The following is a 27,076-nucleotide window of genomic DNA, read 5'->3' as shown; positions in this document are numbered from 1 at the left end:
AGAATGTGCAATTCAAAGAAGAAATTTCAATTAGTGTGTAGGAAGCAATGCTAAAGAAGCTGTGTTTCAATTTCAGCCCACAGATATAGAGGTTTAAATTATACTGACACTTCTACTACTTACACTACAGTACTGCTTCCATGATGGAAATAATCTTTTTTACTTCACTTTAATATACTTTTGTAGGTTACTTAAGACAAAGTTGAGCTGCTCCTAATATTCACCTCCTTCTACTCTTCCAACAGAAGAAAAGCTACTTGAGTGAAATCTGAATTAGTCTAGGTATCCTGAAGTTTGTTTTTTAATGTAAAGAAAATCTTAAAGATTTTAAAGATTTAAAGACCCAATTTTAAAGAACACATGTAGAAAATTAGAATACTTGCTTCAAAATAATGGCTTAATTTTTTAAAGGCTTAATGTATAGGTTTCTTTCACAATAACTTCTGAGCACTTACAACTAAATAAGAGGAATAATTATTGCAATATTCTCTCAGTAAGGTGTAAATTGATTCCCAACCACCACTCTCCCACACATTCTTGTGGCCTTTCTACAACTGGACAGTGAAGAAGCCATGAAGGCATTTGAATCAGAGAGGTCTTAAATTGAGAGTTACCTGGCAACAATTAACTGTTCCGGTAAGAAAATAACCACAGAAGTCAGAAGACACTGTAAATATTTAAGCCATTCTTCCAAAGCTAACAAATTGAAGGTAACAGCTTCTTTGTGACATGTAAAGAGACATTTCCACTGCTATTTTCCTCACAGACTCTCAAATCTCAATAAAAAGACAACTGATGACTTTCAAAGCTTTCAATAATGTGAAATCAAAGCCTACATACAATTTATTTATGGATTACCCTTCTTCACATGGATTAGCAAGCTTCAGCTACTGAATATGTATAGGAATTCACTTCAGGAAGTAAAAAATTTCAAATGCAGAACTGTTGCTATTTGGACCTAACTATCACCACCCACAAACTACAATTCCCAACCTCAAAAAGACTACAAAGAGTAGAATGCAAGTCTGAATCAAGATGTTTTGCATTCCTCATCTCAGCCTGTGAAATCACAGCTAAACAAAGAAGCTGAAGCAGCTGCAAGAGCAAAGCAACAAAACCACCACGTCAGGGAGCACTAACAGCTCACTCTTCTACAAAAAGGTTGTGTTCAAAACTACCCTTGAGAATGTGGTAAATCACCATCAAGGGAATTAAATAATATTAGGAGAGTATGGAAATAGCAGACAGCAACTTGTTCAGACCTGCATTCCTGGAGAGGCAAACACAGTGGAAATGAAAATTATTGCAATTAAGTAATTAATTTCAAGACTGCTCCTACAGAAACTGGTTAAGAAATACAGTTATCTAATGTTTAAGCATTTAAGACTCCGAGTTACATTACTATCAGCAGTTAAAAGCAGCTTCTCCTTTGAGAAATGAGCAAAGCAGGTTACATCCATAAGCTTTTGCAGATGGGATATTACTACAAAATATTCAAGATTCAAGCTGCTTTAAGCTACCTGTCATACACTGAAAGAGAATTTTTTTACAGAGTATTTGAAATTAATTTAATAACGCAGAAAAAGACATTATTTTGCTTTGTGAAGAAATTACTTGTATGTTCCAAACATGCTTCATTTCTAACTCCCATTGTACACAACTATTTCTGCTCTCTATTATGCAGATTTTTATCTGTTAGTAAATACATCCTTCATGGCTGTCAACAATAGCCACAGTCAGAACTCAGGCCTCTTCCCTTCTCTCCTGAATTAACCTCTTTCCAGCATGTTTGAGACAGAGGCTATTTGGTACCCCAGGACTTGGAAGATACATTTCTAGCTGTGATGATCAAGTAATAACTGGTTTGCAAGAAGAGCCAGGAAGAACAGAAATCTAAATACCCATGCTTATAATTTCACGTTTGACAGCTTGTTTAGATTCTCAGTTTCCCCAAGAAAATCTGCAAGCTTTTTTCCCCAGCTACCTTATCAGTGAATTTGGTCATACTACTTTTGGTTCAGCAATAATCTACAATGAACTTACCCCATTCTTAAGGGCTATGGTAACTTGCTTGTGATACACCTCAAGAAGCTCTTCAATGGAAGACCTGCAAGAAATAATAGTTATTGAACAAGTACAAGCACAAAACAGAACACAACCGTGGTGAGGAATTCAGCAATGATCAGCACTTGATTATTAAAATAACCACAAAACATTACCTTATGATGGGTTCTCTGAAAGGCTTTTCTACTTTGTAGAGGTGTTTGGTTAGATGTACAGGTGTCCTGTCATCATCATCCTGCAATAAAATATTAGGTACTAAGTCCAGTTCTCACCCTTCTATAATATGCATACCATTTTAGAAGATTCATTACTAACACCTGGGGTGTTGAAAGGCAAAGATGTAAAGTGATCTCTTCAAAGGGGAAAAGAATAACTGCTTAATAGTCTGTGAAATGTGTACACGTGGGGACAGATGGAAGAAACAGCCATCAAGAAACACCCAACTATGTAGATACCAAATACTCCTTCCTTCCTCTTTGATGGTGATGATTAAATATGATGATACATATTTAATTGATTCAAAAACTGTTCCCAACTTTTATTTAACTCTGAAATTTGTTCCTTCTTTTTCCAAGCCTCAAGTTTAGACCAACTGCTTGCATGCTTTTTCCAGTATAAAATACTTGGTTCTAGTAAGAGTCAATATCCATATTTACGTAATTTTGCCTTGTGAAAATTCAGTTGCGTATTTCACTTCCTCATAGGATCAGCATTTCCAACACCAGGCAGAAATGCTAATTTGTCAATCACACAAGGTGGTCACACCTTGGGCCCAGCACTCTCTCGCAGACCAGGAGGTACTCACTGTTCGTGCCAGGTCGCTGCATATCCCGCTGTGGGTCAGGAGCTGCAGTTTGATGTCCGTGTCCCACTTCCGGCAGTTCTGGATGTACTCGTGACTTCCTATGCAGTGCTTGCTGTGAAATAAAAGCAAGCTACAGCCACAACCAAAGCAGTGCCTTCCCAAAACCTCACATTCCAGGCAACACCCTGTTGCTATGAAGTAAGGAAATGGTGAATCAACTCCACACCATCCTTGATCTGATTTTTACTTCTGCACAAGTTTTTATACACTACTGCGGATACACGTACTTGTGCTAAAGCTCATAACAACAGTGGTTAACACTGAAACCAAATATTCTAACCCAAAAAACTAATGGGGCTTTGTAAACCATTAGCTTTGAAAAAAAATTACAACAACAACAACAAAATCAAACCAAGAAAAAAACAAAAGCCCGCAAACCACAACTCCCCCCCAATCCCTTTTTTTTTTTTAGTTTCTGAGATTTGAAGGGTGGTCAAAAGCTACAAGATGTATCTACAGAAATGCTCTAGAAACATGCATCTGCATTAGAACAGAGTTGATGACAACCTGCTTTGCTGTATCCCAGAGCAATTCCAAAAACTTCTGATCTTTGTGCAAAAAGTGACTCCCTTATATTTTAAAAGTTTCTTTCACACATTTAATCACTAGAGATACACTTTCCAGGAACTGTGTCATGAAAAAGCATGACATTAGGTATTAATGGAAAAGAGTTTGCTTACTTCTGTAAAACTTCTTCTTGGCCACAGACTTTCAGGATATAGCTGCCAATGTCCACTTCATTCAAGTCATCATGCACCCAGCAAAGTGCCTGCATTATTATAAGCTCAACAGGGGAACTCACTGTTTAAAGCAATTACATCCAAAAGTTAAATACAAATCTACAGTGAGGGATATTAACTATTGTTCACTCAGAAATTGTAGTAATTTAATTAAATTGATTTTTATACTTGTAGAGAAGACTTTCATGCTTCTACTGTCACCTAAATGTCATAGTCTGCAATCTTCACTTTTCTCTCACCAAGAAAGGTATCTTGTAAAACTTGCCTGCCATTACAAAATGCCCCCAAAAAATCTTTTTAAATTAGGATACAGTGTAGTCACTTAACCAGAAGTAAAAACACAGTCTGCAGGACAGCTTTTTTATTATTTTTTTAATTATAAATTTTACCCTTTTTAGCAAGGACTTTATATAAATAAGTGATCCTAGTGACACTTAAAGTTTAAAATCACTGTCTGAAGAGTTGGAGATGGAACTCCTCTATTTGTTCCACTTTTGATGAACTGAATACCAGCTGCAGCTGAGGCAAATCCTGCTGAAAGTCCTTTTCCCTTTTTCCTCTCCACTTCCTCAGGTTGCCACTTAATACAGAGCAGATCTCAGCATCACCAAGCCTTTGCAAAATGCAGCTCTTAGCTACCAGTAATTTTGTATCGGGCTCCAAATGTTTTTTGGAAAATAGTCTTTCTTCCATCCAGCAACTACAGAGCAAAAGAATAATCTCAGTCAACCCCAAAATCCATTGCCCCACAGCCACCAGCTGTCACTGACTAAAAATACAGATATGTTTGAACGACACAAATGTTTAAATACAAAATACTCTCTAGCCTTCCCTACTCAGCTTCTGATGATTTGAATCATCCGTGAACAATATCACTAAGTGTCTCAAAATTCTGTTTAAAAAAAAGGCTGTATAAAAGCAATTTTATATTTTGTCAGTACCTTCAGAATGGGGTCTTTTCTCCCTCCAGGGACCTCCCTCATTTTCTCAATTTTTTTTAAAGAAAGAAATAGTACTACTATGATAGATATGGAAGAGAGATAATGCCACAACAATATTTTCCACAAGACAACACACGTGCTTCATCTCATTAACAAATACAAGCACAAAGGTAGCTGATTGCATTTGAAGAATGTGTGAAATTCAACAAGGAATGATAGGAAGTATGAATTCAGAAACACTTTAAGTCATCAAGACTGTTTAACTTATTATTGGGTGAAATCGCTGTGCTACCTTCAGCAGAGAATATATCTGGTAGTTGATAGAGAAGAAAGATGCAGTGTAGTTTATGCAGGGACAGTTTCTATGCTGTAGTCACAGGCTGCACTGCCAAAGGTCTGCCAGCCCTGCAAAGCCCAGTGCTGACTGCAAAAATGTTACCACCGTTTCCCTGCCATACATCTTATTCAAAGACATTTATTCCTTGCTGACACACAATGTTTGCTCAGGCAGAGCAAACTTCCACACAAAGTCTAATAAATGAATGCAAAATGAATCCAAATAAGCTCTGAAGTTTATCCATTTCCCTCCTGAGTCCTTTCTACAAACTGAGTTGTCAGAGCACTGAGAGGCTGCTGTTCCCTCTGAGCAAGACGGAAAGCCACACTGAAGTAAAGCTCTAGCATCAGGATGCTGAGGTATACAGCATTTTGACCGAGAAGGAATTAAAGGCAGAGAATAACTTTAAATACCCCCTATTACTAATCATATACCTGCCTTTCCCCAGCTATGGAAGTCAAGCAGTTTAATTGTGATTAGTTTCAGTGTCAGAAAAAAGGAAGGGGTAGAAAGTATAAAGAAGAAAATATGTGGGGTTAGAATGCAAAACACATTCCAAGCTATTTAGAAAAAAATACTAGAAATAAAGGGCTGAAGCCCTAACATTTTAGTTACCCTACCAAAGCCTTTTTTTAGGAAAGGATTAAGCTTGTAATATTAGACAAGAGTAGTCTTAAGGATTAAGTGCAGAAACCCTTCCTAGGCTATATTTACAATCCACCTGATTTCATAACAAAAGATTATTAAATCACCACAGAACAAATGTAAGCTCCAGCAAATTAATATAGAATTAAATCACTGATGCACTGAGAGCCTGGTTTTCCAACAGAGCAACCAGTTCATGTGAATAACAGAATGACTCCAGGTCTTTTGAGACTAACCAGCTCTGAAGCATCTACATTGTTAGAAGTTGAGATCCAAATGATAACCCTCACAAGTGACAAGAGATTACAGAAGTATAGAGGCAAAAAATTTTATTACCAGTTATTTTATCACCCACAACTGCCAGAAATTGACAGCGTGCAGTGACAAATGCAACCACTGTGCAGTCAAGACTTCACAGAGAATGTGAATTTTTATGGTACAACCAGGCAAGCCTCAAAGGTCCAGCCCAAACCAATATTTCTGGTTACCCACAAAATTGGGACAGCCAGTTGTGGCACGTCCAACAGTATTATTTTAGTGTTTTTGTTCATAAGCATGGACTGAAGGCAAGCAATAGATAGTTTTAGTATTTGTTCCTATTTTCCAGCAGCAGTTTGCCTGAATTTTTAGACAGCCCACAAAAATTTATTTTAAAATATGTTAGAGTGCTGAAATGAAAAATAAAACATTAAAAATCTCTGTCCTGGTGTCATTATCCTCTCAATAACTATAAAGTCAAAAGTCTTGAAAAACTGCTTTCTTCTATCCAGCTATGGACAGAACAGTGCTTCTGGTTTGCTGGACTTTCCTTTTTTACAGTCAATAGTTCAGTTTGTCAATTTCTAAATAATTTCTGATGGAGACACTGATCCAGAACTGGGCTTTTCCTCAGTTACCTTTTCCACCCATGCCCCTGAGACCCAGGGATTACAAAAACTGAAAGGCGTTGTCCTAGGCTGAGTGTACAGTCTTTAACAAGCACACTCCAATTCAAGAAGCAGGAACATACCATCGCATGTGAAAGTCACTGGTTGCTGGAATTCTTCAATTTCTATTGAAACCTTAATACTGGCACTCTCCCCACTTATATTTCTTTGCAGCATGATTGGACTCAGCACAAAACCTGGGTTTGTTTGCTGATCAGTATAAGGAAACTTGGTCCTCAGTCTGGAAGAAGAGAAGGTTTATGAAACATTGCAATGGAGAAGCCCAAGACTAAAGCAAAATAACATGGTAATAACCACAAGGCAGAAGAGTAAAGACTACCTTTGGTTCTCTACCTAAATTGCATGTACAAAGCACCATTTAATTTTTCTACTCTCAACAGGACATTGCCCACAATAATTATACAAGTAATAGTTAGACGGGAAAAAATCCTAGTATGTAATTAGGCAGGTTTTCCACATAGTTTAAAATATTTAATAGGCAACTCTTACAGGACATATCCAGCTTCCAGAAGCTCAGCTCTAAATCAGTTCTTAACAAGGTAATCCACACTATTTTCTAAAAGTTAGTTTAGGAAAAAACAAAAACAAAACAAAACCAACCAAACAAACAAAACAAAAACACAAACAAAAAAACCCCACACAACTTCTTCATGTTTCAATTTTAGAAGTCTAATCTGAACTTATATACCATGCAGAAGGTAGCTATTCCAAGCCATAGAGGTTGAGGAAGAGGTTTTTATTTAGGACACAAACAGTATTGGACATTTACCTACAAGTGAATAAACCATACTTGGAAAGCTGCTTTTTAATATGGATAAAATAATTTAACACTAAATTTCTGCCAATATTAAAGTAATACTAGAGGAGATTAAGAACAGAACTCCTCTATAAGGATCATTTATTTAATCATCTTGATTCTGGACAATACCAAAATTCTCCAGCAAGAGTTGTCCAGTCGAAAGTCCACCAGTATTTTAAACACTGGGTCTTGAGAGAAAGGGTAACAATTAGATTTAACCAGAAAGTGTTGCAACAAGCCTAGCCTATGTGAGCTTTGTCCTAATGTTGTTCATCAGTATGTTCCCATATATATACGAATTTTCATTGTTTTTGCAGAGTTTCCTTTTCATGTCATAAACATTCCTATGCTAAAAATCATAGATGCTATCATTGAGATTCAAAGATCTCTATTTAATTCATTATTTCTTGAATTTTGATTTTAAAAGGAAAAAAGGCAAGAGGAGTTTGTCTTCTCTGAGAAGAAAACAAAAAAATAATCTCTTGTTAAATTGTGGCAGTAAGAAAAAAAACCCCACACAATCTTTAAGGAACTTACTATCTGATCTAAGCAGAGACAAGTTTAAAGGCTTTATGTTACAAAATTCCAGTTGTGAAAGCAACAAAAATAAAAGCACTTAAAGGTTGGAAATTTATTGAGTGATAGATTTTGTGAGGTGTATCAGCTAATAAGAAAAAAAAACCAACTTCAAATTCTTTCAACAGAACTTGTAATAAAAAACCATCAAGATACAGAAAAATATTTTGAGGATAAAAAGGTTTTATAAATAAAAGGAAAAGTGAAAGTCACAGGACCAAAATAAGAAAGAGGACATATGGTAATACAATAATCTTAGTACTGAAGATTTTAACAATTCTGTTTCATTCTTGAAAAAAAATTAAACAAATCAGGACAAAACCAGGAAAAACTGAGATAAGAAAAGGAAAAAGGATACATACTGAAATTTGTCCCATCAAGCAAGAAAAATAGGATGGTTCCTGTCAAGCTAACTGAAAACTAATAATTTCCCTTTTTTTTCCCCCTCTTCTGAAAGTTAATTCATATTCAGTCATTTCTTACTTCGTAACTGCTTCAGAAAAAGCTGACAGTTCTTGATTCTGCCCTTCAACTGCTTGGAGAAGCACATTTTCTGACAGCATGCCAGTGGTCCCATTGTCTTTCTGCAACTCAAAGATAATACAGCATTTAAACAGCTGCAAACATATTCCTAAAGCCAGCAAAGCCACATGCAGGTGACAGATTTTCGTGAGTCTGAGGTTTACTATTAGTTTTACATCTACTTCTGTATGGAGAAAACCATATATCACTACTAACTTGAAAAGCATAGATTCACTGGAGCAGTCACTCCTTGACAGCAGGTCATTTATTTGTCAGCACCATTATCAGTTAATATTAAGTTGCAAGCAGTTCCTGAGCTCTCAGCAGTGACCTGTTGTATTTGGATTTGGCTAAATTCAGCTGAACCACAGATGGAAGAAAAACATATTTTTCCTCCAGTTCTGCAATTCGAATTCAATGTAGTTTCCGAAAGAACCACTACATATCACTGGTGCTAGTGATTATCTCTTCCTACAAAGCAGGAAAATGCAAGTTGGACACTGGAAGGAAATAGCATTCAGAACATGAAAACTTACAACTAACCCCATGGAATCAATTTACCACTGTTCTAATCCCTTATGCCAAATGCTCCCATCACCTCCCAAACCCCACAATCTTTAAAGTACCCAACCCCCCCAAAAAAGGCTGCAGTTTCAAACAGCAAAATCGAATAAACTTAAAAAATCAACAAAACCAAAATGACAAACACAACTGCAGCAGGTTTTAAATCCATATCTGTTTTCTGATCCAATTCACAATATATCCATACAAATGCTGGAGTGAGCAAAAAGCAGAGAAAAGTGGGAATTAGCAGTGGAACTCAGTAGTCCACAGTCTAAAAGCCACCATTAGCCTGAAGGATTCGTGAAGCTCCTGCCAGATCTTCCCTGGAATAAATTACTTGACCAGTTACATTTTTCATCCAAAGATTTTACAATGCTTATGGATACCTTTAATCCAACCACAAGACCAGGAACAAAACAGACTGCACTACAGTTTTTCTGAAATCACCACAATTTATTCATATTTGAGGCAGTGATTAACTACTTAACTAGTATGTGGGTTATTTATTATTAGCCGAAGTAGTCAGCTAATTTCATTACAGTGTATTAGACAATATAGTTAAATTAGATTTTCAGAAAAAGGGTCAAATCTTACAGAGTCACATACTGTCAGGTCTTCTCCTTTAAGCAGTTTTTTCCCTTCAAATTAACTTGTTTAAACAGTACAGCATAAACTTGGAAGAGATACAACCTATAATTGCCAGTTGAATTGTATTTAAACCTAATTATTTCAGCTAAAATATTGGTTGCATGAACACTGATCACTGAAAAGAACAAATTCTGTGTAATTGGGGGTTAGCCATACCACAGGAGACAATTAGAGCAGGAAGCTGTAAAGCCACAAAACTTGAAATAAGCTGCAGGACCATGCATAATACCTTAAATTTAAAAAGGTTCTTCTATTGTAAGATCTCAGACAAGTTTATCACATAAAAATAAAAGGCAGCCTCACAAGACCTGCTAACCTGTGCAACTGTATCTAGTAAACACACTCTAAGCAACTGCACAACAACCAACAACATCAAAAATCACAAGGAAACAGGCAGGAAACATAGCCAGGGAAAGGCAAATACCTCTTTGGAACCTCTGCTGGTTGGCATTCAACATAAAACTGAGCCACTGCAAATCAAGAAGCTGCCTCTACAAATGTCAAATTAAATTTTAAATCTCTTTAAGGAATACTACAAGTAAGTACACAAAGCACTATGCAAACGTGGGATAAAGGCACTAACCAAGGGGCCTATTTCAAATAAGGTCACACCATTGATGACACACCACTTCATGCTATAATGTGACACTTTCAAATTCCTTACAGAAAAACTTGCAGGTTATTCTACTGTTAAATTCAAAGTTTAGGGAGCTATCAAGGCACGTCAATACATGCAAGCTTAGCCGGGGTAAATAATAAATTCTAATCTAATGAGCAAAGAAAAAAAAGATTTGGTTATCCATGGTTCACCTCAGGGTCACATTTGGCTAAGGAGAGAAACCTCTTATTATTAAAAATATGTAATGATGGGAAAGCCCTCCTGGTAGAAAATTAAGAACAACAAACACCTCCTTATTTTTAGTTGAATTTCAGTATTAATTTATATTGCTTTGGGGAAAATAATTTCAGGACAACAAGCTCTGAAAAACTAAGAATTCTATTTAAACCCACTGGACTCAGATGGGTCTTGAGCAACAAGTAGAATTTTAATTTCTTTAACTTCCATTTGGGCCAATCTAGGAGGTGCAATAGCTATCAGTCAAACAGGAAATAACAGGACAGACTTCAGGCCAAATGAGATAAACAGTTCATGTCAGCACAGGCTGCAAAAATAAAAGTGATCTGTAAATACAATTAATCTGAACAATGGCAAACAAACCCAAACCCCAATAAGTTAACAAGAGTCAAGTTAAATAAAATTCCATGAGTATACAAAGCCACAAGACTCAGCAGCTCCGTGGAAAGCAAGAGAAAACAACACATAAAAGGACAAAACGATGCTTTTTGTCTCTGCTTTCAGAAATGAGTGACAAACACTGAAGTATTTAAAGGGGGATAAAAAATGTATAGCTACTTCAAATATGAATACATACATTAAATAGGCAAAAGTAAGAATAGACACAAATAGATACTTCATCAAAACAAAGCAATCTATTGATTTAGGGACTAAACAGATGTATAGTCATAAGTTTTGATAGAATCAAAATACTAATATTTTGTTTAAAGAGGCAGTGAAACTGAGTTTTAGGAAGAGCCTGAGGGAATGATCCAGACTTGTTAAGATGTAAGACTTAAAAATATACTTTGAAGAACATATAAACCTGGGGTAAATTAGGTAAAATACAAGAGAACTGCCAAACATAGAGGTTACATAGCTCAGCTTCCTATTATACTGGGTAGGAAATTATTTACACTAGAAAATAAAGTAGAAGCACAGGCAAAAGAGAGACTATCCAAGTTACATTTCCAATTGAGAGACTCATCTTTAAATCTGTTTAATTTCTTCTTTACTAACAGAAACAACCCTGCTAACTTAGTCTTTTACCATCACCTACCTTCATAACACAGGCTAGATCTCGAGTGTGATGCCAAAACAAGTCTGGAGGAGCACAAGTGGAAAGTGAATCTCAAACCTTCAATTGGGCATTCACTGCAGAAGTCTGCTATAAATAGAAGTCTGCTATAAATTAAGAACTTGTTTGACGAAGATGGTGACTTAATAAAAATTGACTACAGAATTGATGTTCTGTCAATTCTGATGTTCTCTCACAAATAAAGCAAATGAAATAAAAGAGTTCTAAGCAGGATGCCCCTGCCTGTAATCAGGGTTTAATCATGCTGATGTACAAGGCACGTGGTACGCTGTGCTCTCACACAGAGACCTAAAATTCTCAGAAGTCATCTCCAAAAAAATAAAAAAGGAAAGAAAAGTTCTCACACAGAGCTTGCAACGAAAGCTGACAGAAAGTCACCATCTCTTGTAGCATATTGAGGTAAATATCAAAATGATTCTTTCATCTTAAGTATCTGCTGTTCCATCCTGAAAGAAGAACATTTGCTAACAGTTAGTTACAAATGTGTTCTGCTGAAAATCAGATGACTGATGAGAAGGAGCTGGAACAGCCTTTAAATCAAAAGTGGTAGGAATAAAAGACCACATTGTGAAGGCAGAGCTTGAACTTGATTTATGAATCGGTAGTCAATACATCCTGCAAACAGCAGGAGACTGGACCTTATGAATAGGAAAGACCCTTTGAAATCCTACATTCTTGAAAAAAACCCTGGAATGTATAAAGCCAGATTTCAATCAGCAACAGTCAAACATTACTTCCTACAGACACCACCTGAGAAGCACTGATCCAAGGTTACTCAGTTATTAGTCAGGAGCTAACTACAGCCAAAATTACCACTGAAAAACTGACAAGCACATTGCCAGATGACATAGCAAACTGAGAAGCAAACTGCTGTAGAGCCCAAATTTACATGCTTCTCCAATACAAGGAAATAACAGAGCTAATGTATCACAGCTCAACAGCAAGTGGGGAAAAATAAATAAAATTTAAGACAGACCTAAGATCTGCACACATGGCACGGAACCAGAGATAAATGGATTTTTTTGGGTTTCAGGGTGGTTTTTATTCCTTCTCCGTTGGCATTCTATTGAATTTTTGCCAGAATACTGACTCCTAACCCAGAAAAAACAGGAAATCCTTCAAATGAGGGGCCAAAAATTTCACTTCAGTGGAAATTTAGACAGCCTTTTATGTCACAGTCTATTAAATATTCCTATTTCTGAGAAAAATAAAAAAAACTCCTCCAGTTTGGGAGGTGGGGACGGAAGAATTCAGGAATTATTCGGAAAATATCCTTGAGCGATAACAGTTGGTTTTGTATGGCATGTCCCTAGCCTATTAAAAACACCTAGAAAGACAATACCCAAGATTTAAAACAGCTGTAAAACAAAGTCTCCAAAGCAAACAAATCGTTTACTTCCCGTTCTCTAACCAGTTTCTACAAATACAATTTTTTTGGCCATTATCACCCCTGCCAGGGTGCTGGCTTTTCCACTGAAAACTTCTCCACTTCTCTTTCTGTATTTGTACTCCCCCCCCGCAAAAAAAACCACCACCCCAAGACCCAGAAGTATTCATATCCATTTTCTAGTGAACTGACTAGTATTTTAAAACACTTTTTTCTTTCTTTTTTTTTTTTTTTTGTGGTAGAATTATCATAGAAATAATTAAAAATATAGGAAAAGTTAATTAACCTACAGTCTTTTCCTGGACTTGGGAAAAAGTAGGAAGCCCTAATGGGGTGTAATTAAGCAGATGAGACTGTGACAGCATTGATGACCTGCTGCACAGTTTGGTTTTGACACAAACTGCCATGTGCTCCACGTTCAAAGATATGAGTGCTGAGAGTTTGATCATGAATGTTTCATTAAAGTAATCCTAAAGAAGAATCTCTGAAACATCTTTTTGCCCTGCCTTATAAAAGTAACATCACACAAAGATGTTTTGCCTTCTTCTAGAACAGAAGTACAGTGCTTCTGAATCAACAGCCACTCTACCACCCAGCACAGTAAACCCACAAGCTCTGTCTGGTATTCCCACACAGAAGGAAAGCTTTCTATCTACAAAAGAGAATTATTGTGGTCTTGTAAAAGGCAAGATAAAACTTTCAGTGCTTAGCTCACCCCCATTTTATTTCATAGATCATGTGAATTGCTCATAAAATTGAAATATTTATCAATACGATTTAGAAGCTTAATTGCACTGAGTATTATTTCTATTTCTTACTGCAGTGGTGAATTGAAAAACAGCAATTTCCTCAGTCAATGTACAAGGATTACACAAGGGTAGAGGTATTTTGGGAGATAGTTAAGTAGTAATGTTCAATTTTCTGAATAGCATTAATACATATGCCATAACATCATATTATTTGGACACTGCTCAAGCCAAATAATACACATAAAGTAAATAACAGACCTTAAAGTGTCTTTAAATACTGTTGCTAATCTTTACTGTTAGACTGCAATTTAAAGATACTGATTTACATACCTGTGATGTTTGGCCCTGTAACTTTGCAAGCTGAGTTGTTCTCATGTTCAAGGACTGACTCCTCGTGACTGCCACTCCAGAAGATTTCCCATTAACCTTTCTTTCCAGATGACAAGTTAGTAACAGCTTTTCTTCTAACAGAACAGCATCCCATGGGTCTTCAGCAGTCATACTTGAAACCCTCTCTCCATCATCCTCTGCCTCGTTTAAAGTCTCCATAGTGTCCACTTTTGGTTTACTCAGAGGATCCAAATCCAACCAGTCGAATTTACTGACGTCCCCGCAGCTCTCCGAGGCTGGCAGGTTGGACACTGCAGACTTTATGGAAGTCATTTCTAGGTCCGTGCTCGACTTCCCATTTCTCAGGAATTCCGAAGTGCTTGCAATTTTGTCAAATACTTTTGCCATTTCTGGTGTGAGCATTGGAGGGTATAAAGTTAGGCTTCCATGTGGATGGAAAGATGGGGTAGCTGCCAGTGGGTATGAAATGTATTGTGACTGTCTCGGAAGACCAAGATAAATAGGTTCTCTAGAGGGATAGGATGACATACTTGGACGGAATCCATTTTGAAATACACCAGTCTGTTTTGTGTAAGAAGCTGAGGTGTAAATAGGAGGTAAAGTGCATGTCACAGGTGCTGGTATTCCAGGTGCCCACTGTCTCGTCTGACCCGTGGGCGCAAGATAAAACGGTGAAGATAAGGATGGGCTCAAAATAGGACTTGCTGGTAATGTAGGTGCTTTACTAGATTCAAAATGGTCATCCAGCAGCAGTTTCTCTAGCTCAGCATGAGTAAGCTTCTCTATGTCAATGGTACTTAGTTTATCTTCTGTGCTCTTGGCATCAGACTCTGGAAACACCATGAGATCATGGTCCTGCTTGTTATGAGTCTGTGCTTTTTGTATGGGGCTGCTTAAAGAATGAAAGGTTTGTTTATTACCAGCTACACCTCTTTCTTTCTTCATCTTGGCTAATGCCTCAGCTTCCATCTGCAGTGCCTCCTCTTTGTCCACATCTTTTGACCTTGGGGCTGACAGAGAAGGTGAGGAGCGCTGTTTGACTCCATTGCTGCTGGATATCTGGGCCATGCCGCAAGAGCAGATGTTCATGTAAAGCAGCAACACTTCCCTTGCGCTGGTTGTCTACTCTTGGCTTCAGAGTGGATTTAGCAGACCTGAAAAGGAAACATTAGAAACACATACAACAAATCATACCAGGACAATTACTAAGTCACACACCACCAGCTGACAAAGTTGTACATGTCCTTCAGAAATCCAGGATGTAAAATTTTGAAGAGGCCAATCTTTGGGGTTTTTTTGGGAGGGAGGGAGTGTCAAACTTAAAAAGAAGCCACACAAATAAATTCACGGTCTTTGAATTATGCAAGACCCGTTTATTTTCTTACTCTGCCTACTGGTGCTAGTAAGCACTTGGTTTCTTTTTTGCACCACTAGACCCAAGACACACAAAAGCGACCCTCAGGTACGTAGCAGTCTTCAGACTTGAACAATTACACAGGTGCAATCTTGGGAGTAGAAGTCACTCTAAAGATTATACAAATATAGCATTGATAAAGTCCATTATCAAAAGGACTTCCACCTTACTTCACTAGATTACAAAACCAGACCTTTCAAACTGCTGTACCATGATTATAATGGTCATCATGACACTGAAGGACCTCTCTTCCTTTGGAAAATATTGTACTTTACCCTCTTAACAAGAAAAATAATGGTTATGAAATGATATTTCTTGGACAAGCAAAATAAGCTTTTTAAGTACAGCTGCTCATTGACTAATCTCTTTAACAGCCCTTTACAGGAAGTATCATTCACTACTAGGTAAGAGAAGAAACTATAAAAGGTCACTTTTGCTTAAGGCCACCACCAAGAAAATGGTATTTTACATTTCTCCAATTCCAGTCTTGTGCTTAGGACTATGATACAACTTCTCATATTCACCACAATATCTCTGCAGACTCTTTATTAAAATAACCTTGCAAGAGATTACCACAAGAACTGTGTTATTTTTCAGCATTACTTGTGCTTTATTCTCCAGGTTTTGCACAGAGCTGGGTCAGACCTGAGCCCAGGAGATGTCTTCCAGCAATAGCCAGTATGCACATCAAGCAGCAAGATAAAAATCAGGAATAATGAGTTTCTGCTAGGAGGGTTACATAATCAGCAATCCTCATTAAAACACAGTTTCACTGAAATAAATGAGCCTTATAGATGGAAATCATTCTGAATTTAAGTCATACAGCCATCTACAAATTAAGAATTCTCTGCAGCAAATAAGGCAGAGAACTCAAAATTTATGCTCTCTTTCAATTCACACCCATTAGAAGGGTTTGGATGTTATATAGGGTTTGTTTTGTTTGGGGGTTTTTTTCCCTCCTTGAATCAAACCAGCAAGATGTGCTTCAAACAAAGTGACTGTATTTCTCTGGACTCCCCACACAGACAGCAAGATTCTTAACAGATTTATAACAGATTCTTTAAATTCTTTAAGTCTGGCCAAGCTTTTGCTTTATCTACTTCATTTCAATCGCTTATAGTGTGAAGGACAGACATCTTTATAAGAGGTTCTATACATTTCAGCTCAGTCTGAAGAAAAATACAAGTGAAATCCTTCACAAAGCAAAATTAAATAAAAAATTATATTACAGTTACCAAGACAAGATTTAAACAAAAAAAGGTGGCTTTAGAAAGACTGAAACATTGACAGATTAACAAAATTATAAAACCCTGAAAAACAGACAACTCAGGTCCTGGGGCATAAAGTCTTAAGGAGAATCTTTGGAAATTACAGGTATGAATCCATTCCACAGCATAATTACATAAATATTCAACACAGACAAAGTCTACAGAAAAAAAAAAACCAAAAAAAACCCCAACAAAACCAACTGATACAGATCCTCTTCTGTACAGTACTTGAAGCTGCAGAGTTTGACATCCATTAAAGCCATAAATATTGCCATTATGAAGAAGTCTTGCCTTGTCTGCTGCTTACCCTACCTCCAGAGCTCAGTGTAGAATACAATCAGGGAATCAATTAAAAAAAAAAACCCCAAACTATTCTGCAGATCTCCTTTACAGACAGCGCAAGTGTCTGGTCCCATTAATGGCACAAATGGGGCCTTCAATTACTTACTGCGCTCCTGTTAGCAGGACGATCATACTAAAGCTTCTCCAGAAGACATACTGAATATTTCGTAGATCATCTAAGCCTATCAGTCACAGATAATATCCTAATGAGAACTCTCATATACTTGACACCACCTTCTCAGACTGCCTGGAAAGCTAAACCAGCTTTAATCTCTTCATTAACTTACAGCTGGTTAAAACTGCTATGTCAGATTTTTAGATGCAAGAACACCTTGACTCATGAAGTCCTCTCAAGAATTCTTACTTGGCTTTTCCAAGAAGCAGCAGCCTGAGGTAAGTGCAGTTTGCAGTTTTCAGAGTTTTGCTGCTGCCTAAGGATTCTAAAGAGCAACAGGGGCTTTTTCCCAAACTTTATTCAAAAAAATAAAATAGAACCATGCTTTCCGAGACTATGCAGGACTACTTGGGCTACAACTTACAAGATTATCAATCCATTCAGGTGCTGCTTGACAGTTACAATGGATTTTTTCTTAAGGAGATTAAAAAAAAAAGAAAAAGAAAAAAGAAGTCTTCGAAGTATTTATATATAACAACAGCCAGCTCTTAAAGAAAAAAAAAAAAAAAAAGCAAAAAAAGCCTTATTTTTCTGCTGAAATAGATGGCCTTGATCTCCATATCACCAAGCAGCCTCTTGTTCACAAGGAGAGTCACTGCTTGAGAAAGTCACAACTGCAGATAAACACATATTCCTCAGTTCTCAAACATGGTACACAGCTACCACAGCACTTTCATTCACAAAATCTAGAGAATCCCAAGTCACTCAATAACTGCCTGTTTATTTCACATTACAGTGCTGTACTTCTGTCAGTTTGTGACAGCACATTTGCACTGTCAAATCCAGTGACTTCTAGCATTCAAGAGAGGTTATTGGTAGTTGCTATCTGAAAAACTGAATTTTAGCCTTGTTCTTTGCAAGACAGTCCCAACATTATACATACACATGATTGCTGTATTCAAGTCCTGTCCTTGCGAAACTTCTAAAGTTAGTGCATAATTTTCTGTCAAATTTCATAGGCACGCTGCAGATTTTTTTCAGTTTGACATAAAAAAACCTGATACAAAAAAAATGGATAAAATTGCAATAATTTTGGTGCAGCTTTATCCTGCATGCCAGTTCTAAGCAGTAAATTCATATAACACATCAGAAGAAAAGCTCCCTAGGCATAAGCATGATTAAAATACTGACAGACCTTCTTTTAAATGGTAACCATACAGCATCAGTTAACTTTTTCACATAAGTTTAGCTCTACTTTGAACCTCTCACTTTGCAGCCCTCTAAGTTCAAAGGCAGGGAGGGAGCAGAATTTAAACTTTTCCAACATTTACAAAGAGAGGGGCAAATTCCATTAGCATCATCTATCAGCAGGGAACCCCTCAAACACTCAGAAAAATAAGCTTCATTTCAAATCCTGAACCATTACTGACCAAGCTATAGGAACTCACCAGAAGTTTGCAACAACTGGAGGTTATTGAAGACCCAGAAGTGATCCTTACAGAGCTAGGACTGCTCTCATCTGAACTGCTGCTCCCTATTTTAAGTAACAGTAACAATCAGTTTTCAGCTGTCAATCTGTTCACCTTCAAGAGCGCTCCTCTCACCAAGCACTCAAAGAATGTGAGAAACATTTTATTTTTCAAGGAAAGCTAGAAGCAATTGAAGAGATTATAACAGAAATTCAGAAGTGGTATTACTTGTCCCCTAATTTTGAATTTAAACAGACACATTCGTATTTGGGTGAAGTGGCCACATTTCTGTTGCTCTAGCAGAACCTCACCTACTTCCTTTAAAAGTGCGTCTAAAACCTCAACCACACAATTCATCTACAGCCCTGACCAAGGATAATGTCTCCTGCAGTCAGATTTCACTAACTTGAAGCAGTATTTCCTTTCTCAACCAGTTGTGATCAGACAGGAGTCTGCAGACCTCTTAGGCTCCTGTCTAGCAGTCTCTGCAAGAGCAACACTTCCTTGGTAACAATTTTATGTAACTATGTTTACAGTCTAAAGTTAATTTGATCACTTAAGTACCTGTGTATTGTTATATAATTTTGTATATTGAACATCATTCATTATTTCAGAGGAGTAAAATACTCCAAAAAAAAGCAGCAAGAAAACTTATTAATAACCAAGAACCAAGAAACTGCAAGATGCCTGATGATCTCCTTCAGATCAAAGTCTCTACATGGAATGGAAATTAATTTTAAACCAGATTTTCACTTAGAGAGACTTACATTAAAAACAAAACAAAAACAAACAAACAAAAACCAACACCAAAACAAACACATATACACTAGTCTAGCAAATACATAGGCAGAATTTTTCTTTCCAATAAGGAATTTACAGTTTTCTGGCAAGAAGCTTCTGGGAACCAATATGGAACATTACATCTCTACCAGGACAGACTCCCAAAATCTAAATTAGCTTCCTATCTTAATGAGCAAGGGATGACTTCATCAGACAAATTGTTTTACCTTAAACAGAGGTATCTGCTCATGTACATGTTAGCATTCTTCTCTATTTCAGATGGGTTGCACAGCTTTCTTTTCAAAAACACCCAAGGCTTGTAACACCCTATTTATAATTTGCTCTACGCAAGCACAGAACATATTATTTGGTAATTTCTTCACAAGAAGTATTTATAACTATCAGAAATCAGTGCACATGAATTCCCAGGAGTCCAAGCACTAAATACAGAAGCAATGATAACAAGTCAGGCCATTTCCTGCATTCCTTATAAAGTAAGGACCTGGCATACAGTAGCCAGCACTTCCTCAAAACAAGTGCAATTTTCAAAGTAACTCTGAGGTTATTTTGCCATTAAAGAAAACAAAAATAAAAATACTTGAAGGATTTGCCTCACATTGAATCATAGCTAACTTACAAATTAACAAATCTTGCCTGCATACCAGAGACAGTAGCAGTTTTATGGGAAACCAGGGAAAACTTAGCAAAATACGACAGCGGTAATATACTGTGGAAAATACTAATCATCTGCAAAGGAACTCATAGCCAGACATTTGCCACAGCAGGAAAACTCCTTAGCAAAAAAAAAAAAAAAAAAAAAAAAAGTCACAAGAACTTTGATCTTCAGAAGCTCTCTCTGCCAGATGCATTCAGATTGCTACAAACTGAGAAAAAACTGAGCACATACTCATGACGTGACTTCTTGAAGTATGGCTGTTATTCTTTTTAAATAATGTTACATTTAAACTGGAGGTTGTCTCAATAACAAACTGTTCTGAAAGGTCAGTTTTAAAGCTATACAGTTCTATCACACTATCTTTCCACTAAAAACTTAGTAGCTTTTTTAATCTAGTCATTTTAGCAAAATTAGCAAGTGCCTTCTTACAAATGAGATTAACAGAAAATTGAATCCATTTTGTTTCAGCTCATATCTACAGAACCTTCAAAGACTAGCTCAAATACAGGTGCAATTTTTAATTGGGCACAAACCCAGAACCAACACTCATTTCATTTGTTTTGCTCAAATCATTCAGATCATAAATACCTAAGCAGGAACCGCATCTCCTAACTTTGATTTTGAAATTTCTAAAAAGTACAATTTCATCACAAAACCTTTGATCCCAAGAGCTAGGCAAGAATAGGATGTTTCTAGCACTAGAACAGGAAGTCTCAGCCTTTAAGGTCTTTCAACATCAGCAACAAATGCCTTGAAAAATCCAACCTCAGCTGTTTCAGTGCTTATGAAAATTTATGAACTATTGAAATCAATTTTCACCCAGGACACTGCACAGAAATATGGCACACTTTGTAGCTGCTATTAAATTTGAATCTTCAGGTTTTGATCAATGTTTCAGGAGAGACAAAGCATGGATGTATCTCTCATGATGTTCTAGCCAGATCTCAGTGAGGGCAGCTAGAGATACCTACAGATCATGTGTTTCCCATGGCCACACTCTTCCCCGCAATGCTTTGCACCACTGGCCACTGCAAGCCCTGCCATCAGTAGATGCGGATACATGCAGATTTGGTACAGCAGGTTTGCAAGCTTACTGAGCACATTTCTGCTATTATACTCCACCCTTCAAATTTTGAACCAAACCACCTATTTAGGTCTGTTAAGAGATGGGGGTCATAAAGATAATCAAATTCCATGTAAGTATCACGAAAACAAAAACCCTGGCCCTACCAAGAACACTGGGTGTCACAGCTAGAAGAAAACCCCATCATGAGCTCATATCGCATGAACACTGCAGATTTATCAGCAGGATAAACTTTATAATTTATTGAATCATGGCAAGAAGTCCTTAAAGCCTATCAGCGGAAAACACAAATCAACAGGAAGCTTGGCATTGGTTTCATCAGCTGTAGAACTACTCACAAAACTTTGCATCCCTTTATTTCTTCTTATCCTGTTCTCAGTTCTCTAACAGCATCCTCCTATTCTGTTCCTGCTCAGTATTTTCTATATCCATCCTATTCTGCTCCTGCCCAGTATTCTCTGGATGCAGGTACCAGAAAAGAGCAAGAATGAAACTGATGGCATCCCAGGCTATTTCATTCCAATGCGCTTGGCCAAGATAGTTTTTTCCATGCCTTAAAGCCAAGCTCATTACCCACATTGTTTGACAAAGGCTAGGAATTCTAGCTCTGCTGCAATGTTTCTCCTTACAGAATAATGCTTTCAATTCCACTCCTCCCATTTCAAAAGTTTTCTTTTAAAAACTTTGTACTGGCTTCCTTACTCTACAGACACCTCTTAAGCTGTGCTTTTCTCCACGTCACCCTGATGTACACAATCACTCCACCAATCCCGCTTTTCAAAGGCTGCTTGAAAACAGTCATGCAATCAAACTTTTATACAGAATCAACATTAGCTGCCTGCTTAATGGCAGGCTTTTTCCTATTCTTTAAGTGAGGCTATTATCCCAAATATTTTGATTCCCCAGCTGAATAATCGGTGCAGTAATTCCTGACTTGCAAAGTAGTTTTATTCTGGGATATTACTTTCATGGAACAATTAAGACTGGAAGGGACCTTAGTCATTCATGCAGTGTGGGACCTGACCCCAGTACAGCATGACAAACTACCTGGAGCATGTAGCTAAACTAGTATTTCCATTAATCCCAAATCCCAGTGGAACTAAACAGAAGACAGACAACATTTTAAACTACACATTCTATTTTATCAAAACCATAGAAAGTGTCTAGTATAGAAAAGAGAAAGGGAAAATAAACATCTGTGCTGTCTGCTTTAATTACCACAACAGAGATGCCCAAACACCTTCCATATAGTTCTATAATACTTTGCACCATAGACAGAGGACCATGTTAAAATCCCAATTTTTCCTAAATTATGTGCCCAAAGCAAGCCCCGCAGACACCTTCCTAATGTCACAAAAACATGTAAAGACAACAAAAGGCAGGAGGCTCATGATGCAAGGTACAAAGGCTGTTAACACAGGGAGATGAAAACAACCCTCCCCGACAGAGATCTTATTTTACTCCCTGTGCAGTAGTGCACAACAGACACCTTCGACAAAATATCATCAAAAACATGCATGGAGAGGAAACACTGACACCTCAGTTCTGGCCTAGATTTAACTCTGTATCACTGTATTAGTATCACCCTACCAGTCAAACCCAATGCAATTCTGCTGCAGTAGCCAAATTATTTCCACCACTTGCTTCAGCAGCTGAGTTTCACCTCAGGCAGGAAATTTGCACAGTTTCAGTTATAACCAGCAGATGCTTCTTAGTCACACACCTCATATTCATAGGAGATCGAGCAGAAATGCTGATTACTAACTGACAGAACAAATGCACCGTTCATGTGTACCTCCATGCTTTATCCATTAGAAAATACTAAATGCTTATTTACATGTATTGATTCAACAATTATGGGGTTTGCTTTTTTTACAATACACAGGTAGAGAACTGAACAGGATGGCTACACTCAGACCAAAGGTTCATCTCATCCTTATCTTGTCTCTAAAGGTGGGTTTGGAAATGCAAATAGGAAAAAGCTAAACCAACACAAACACTTCCTCAAAATACCCTTCTAGTCTCCACTAATTTGGCATCCAAATACTTCCTGAATCCTGAGGTAACTTCTCTAAGATAAAGACTCTTGATGGACTTTTTCATCAGGAATTTGTTCAGAGGGATGCTGAACTCAGGCAAACTTCCAGCCCTCACCTTGTAACAGCAATGTCACCATGCTCTGGTTCTCTGCTGTGACTACAGCCTAAGGAGAAGATTGGATCAGATACTGAGGACCTGTTCTTGATCAGTCCCCTACAAACATCAACTACAACATTGAAGCCTACAAGCTCTATTATTTCCTCTGGGTCACAATGCAGCAAACAACCTCCAGATCTGAACTAGTGACATTCCCTTAGCACAAACACCATAAGGTCCTCACACACTACAAGTTGTGGTTGGGTTTTTGGAAGTGATGTTTTGTTTGCAACTTCAAATTACAAGTTTCATGAAACATGCAGACATACCTTCTCCCTCTTACTTCCATTTCTTCCCTCTGAAGTGACCATCACTTGGACAGCTTAATCTAAGGAAATACTTTCAAGCTGCATTTCTACAAAGTTATAGACTGAATTAATATTTCTCATAACTTTTTAAATGTGACCTTTGACAAAAGCATTTCATTTTAAATTTTTTATAGCTTAAGTGAGGTTTATCATTACTGGCACGTTTTGAAACATTTCCTCCTTCCTTTCCCAGTCCAGCATGGAAATAACTTCATCATTCTTCTCGCAAACTTACATCACACAAACCTCCTCACCTACAAAGGGGGTGGATGATGCTATATTAGATGACTGATTTTATTGACCACCATTGATAAAGACTGAACCCTGGTTCTGGTAATTAATTACACATCCACATCTTCTACTTAAAATAGAATTATATGTTTACACAGTTACACATCCATAAAGCAAACAACTTACATTTGTGTAATACTCTCTCATTTTTAAGCTTGTTGTATTATCTTAAAAACAAATAAATGCCAAATAATTTCTGTACTGACTGCAGACACTAAAAGGCAATACTTCTAACACCACCCCCACCCCCCCAACAGAAGATCTTTACTTGAATGTCTTTAAGGCTGATGTTATATTTTATGAATTTTAGTCATGTCAGTGTTGGACTTAGACTGGCCTACCCACCAGCGCTACTTCACTGCAATTTTCAAAGCTTCCATAAGGCCACCTTAAGACTGTTTAAGAGTTTAAAAGACAAACAACATACAATCCTACTCTAATAAATTTCAAATCTAGCATTCATTTTTCTAAATAACCCCATACCATCTGGTTTTGGTCCCACATCAAAGCCTAAGACAACAACAAGAAAAAGCCCTCCACACATCACCTCAGCATTTTTACTTCTTAAACAAGATTTTAATCCAAGTATCTTCAGCTAGGCAGCAAATACAACAGCAACACTGAGTAAGAAATATCACCACTTTCAATTAAGTTTGAGAAGCAAGAAACAAAGGAACACAAAACCATAAAGTGTTTGTTTGTTTTTACTTGACATTTTGAAATGCATCATTTTCCATTTAAGGCATTCCATTTTCTTTGTTAATATTCATAGAGCTACTCAAATTGGATAAAAAGAACAAAATCATCAATTTCAATACAATTATATGTCCTGATTAACCTTTATGTTTGCGTTCTCAGGGATGACAGCAATAATCCACAGGTAAGAGGAACTTCAAGTGTATGAAACAGGATTACTATTGCACTGTAATTAAGACAAATCTATTTCATCAAATCAATCCAAATTTTAAATATTTCTTAAGATATCCTTTGTATTTTTCATAAACAAGCATCTCGAAGAGACGTAAAAGCATATTCAAATACAACATACCATTTAAGAAGATGAGACTCTAAATAACTTATTACTTGTCTGGTTTGTGGTCCCTATCCCCAAAACGTTATTTAGCTTCAAGTATTTGTCCTTTCTGTCTGTGTTCTCTCCCTCTGCCTTTATTTTCTATGCAACTTTCTTTTACTGTCCCCTTATTCTTACCAGTTTTGCTCCAATGTGCGCTTACAGAAGAACAAACACAACGCCAAAAAACAAACAGCACTTGGTGGGAATTATAATCCCTTTCTCCCTCTCCCACAAATGTGCTAAGTGAGGCAAATTTAAGCAACTTCTCTTCCTTCCAGATGCATAAAGTTTTTTACAGGCCCACTCTCAGTGTTGGAGGAATGAAGCACACAACTGCCTTCAAAATCAACAAAGCTGTATAAAAAAATACTTTTGTCTGTCTGATTTCATTTCCCCTGCCCCATTTCTGCTTCCCCTTTGGATTCTTCATAAATCATCCATCACTACTACTCCTGAACACAGATTATATTCAAAGCAAGTATTGCACAACATCTCGTACAAACGTCAGAGATTTTTTCTTAAATTTTCAGTTCCCTTTGGGAAGAGATCTGCATTAAACATGCAATTTTATTAGTTAAAACCTCTGCATCTCTCCCCTACCCCAAATCAGTTTAACTGTGCTACGCTCTAATATCAGGCTTGTAAATAAGTAATACAATGAGTAGAAAGACCACCAGAATCTTCTCTTCTTCCAAATGCTTTTCTTTTGGCTGCATCTTGCTACCACATCCTTCTCCCAAGAACAGCATAGCTGAAGTGGGAGGTTACTTGTGCTAACAAAGGTGCAGCAATACCTTTTTTATTGCGTTGATAGAGAATAATAAATTAGATCGAGCCAAGAACAGCAAGGCAATCATAAACTTCCATGTACCACTAGAAATACCGGCAAAGCTCCCGGAGGAAACAGCAGAGCTGTTTAGGGATCAGCCTTGTAAACATCCAACTTCTCTGGAACCACAGCAACGCACCAGCCCGGGACGAGCGAACCCACTCCAAAGCCAAGGGGATGAACAAAAAGGAAATGTAAACCTGGAGGGTCTCTGCAGAGACGGCCAAGGTTCCCCCTACGCCGGGCACCTCCCGAGCTCCGAGCGGTGATAGCTCCCCGCCACCACGGAGACTTCACCCCCGGGTCCAAAAAGCACCTCTGGCACCTGCGGAGCGCGGGCAGCACCTCCGGACGGCTCCGCGCCCCGAGCGGCGCCGCTCCAGCGTTCCACACACGCAGTTCCCGGCTGGAAGCGCTTCCCGCAGGCAGCGCCGCCGCTCGGCTCAGGGAGCCCGCCCGGCTCCGGGAGCGGGACGGGCCGTGCGGACCGCGCTGCCCCGAAGCCGGCCCCGCCGCTCGCAGGTGCCGCCCGGCAGCGCGGGCAGCCCCGGCGACCGCGGAGCCGCGCCGAGGCCGCGCCGGCGGCGGGCAGCGCCCGGAGGCCGAGGGTCGCGGCGACCCCCAGGAGGGGCGGGCGAAGCGGGGCACGGCGGGGAGCGGAACGAGCGGGGCACGGCGGGGCGAGGCTGGGACGGAGCGGGGCCCGCGGCCGGCCACGACCCCCGGAGATCCCCCCCGCGCCTACCTCGGCCATTTCCTCTCCTCCCTGATACTCCCGGCGGGAGCGCTCCAGGCTGCGGGCAACTCCCCCCGCTCCCCCGCGCTGCGCTCATTTCCGCCCGGCCGCGCGGGGCGGGGCGGAGCGGAGCGGAGCGGAGCGGAGCGGGGCGGGCGCTGCGCCGGGCCCGGCCCCGGGGCCGCCTCACCTGAGCCCGTGCCTCCGCCGCCGCCGTGCCCGCAGCCCGCGCCGGGAGCCCGTCCCGCTGGGGGCGGCTGCCGGGGGGGCCGCGGGGCCGGGTGGCTCTGGGGTGACTCTCCGTCATTTCCTCCCCTTATCGCCCGATCTTCCCAAGAATGCTCGGCATGACTGGGAACTTGCCTAACGCACCAGAAATGTCCGTCGAGGGTGCTGGAGCCGCGCTGCGGACACAATGGACTTC

General features: G+C 38.7%; 1 protein-coding gene across 3 annotated transcripts in view; it reads right to left on the bottom strand.

The window, feature by feature from the left end:
• PIK3C2A (phosphatidylinositol-4-phosphate 3-kinase catalytic subunit type 2 alpha) overlaps positions 1-26,765 on the bottom strand; it is a 52,494-nt gene extending 25,729 nt beyond the window's left edge. Inside the window, exons 1-8 of one of the 3 annotated variants that reach the window (XM_040065953.2) lie at positions 26,662-26,765; positions 14,049-15,223; positions 8,398-8,498; positions 6,602-6,759; positions 3,610-3,730; positions 2,870-2,981; positions 2,220-2,299; positions 2,044-2,107 (exon numbers count right to left, since the gene is read on the bottom strand). In XM_040065953.2, coding sequence (XP_039921887.1) covers positions 2,044-2,107; positions 2,220-2,299; positions 2,870-2,981; positions 3,610-3,730; positions 6,602-6,759; positions 8,398-8,498; positions 14,049-15,158 — 1,746 coding nt within the window. In that variant the 5' untranslated portion in view covers positions 15,159-15,223; positions 26,662-26,765. Of the gene's footprint in view, positions 1-2,043; positions 2,108-2,219; positions 2,300-2,869; positions 2,982-3,609; positions 3,731-6,601; positions 6,760-8,397; positions 8,505-14,048; positions 15,224-26,116; positions 26,221-26,661 lie in introns of those variants that run through there. The other 2 variants (XM_040065950.2, XM_040065951.2) reach the window with 2 other exon arrangements.
• Positions 26,766-27,076: the final 311 nt, after the last annotated feature.

Source organism: Hirundo rustica, chromosome 6, assembly GCF_015227805.2.
Source record: "Hirundo rustica isolate bHirRus1 chromosome 6, bHirRus1.pri.v3, whole genome shotgun sequence".
Classification (NCBI taxonomy): domain Eukaryota; kingdom Metazoa; phylum Chordata; class Aves; order Passeriformes; family Hirundinidae; genus Hirundo; species Hirundo rustica.
The sequence above is the reverse complement of the archived record's forward strand: the minus strand, read 5'-3'. Positions and strand labels throughout refer to the sequence as shown.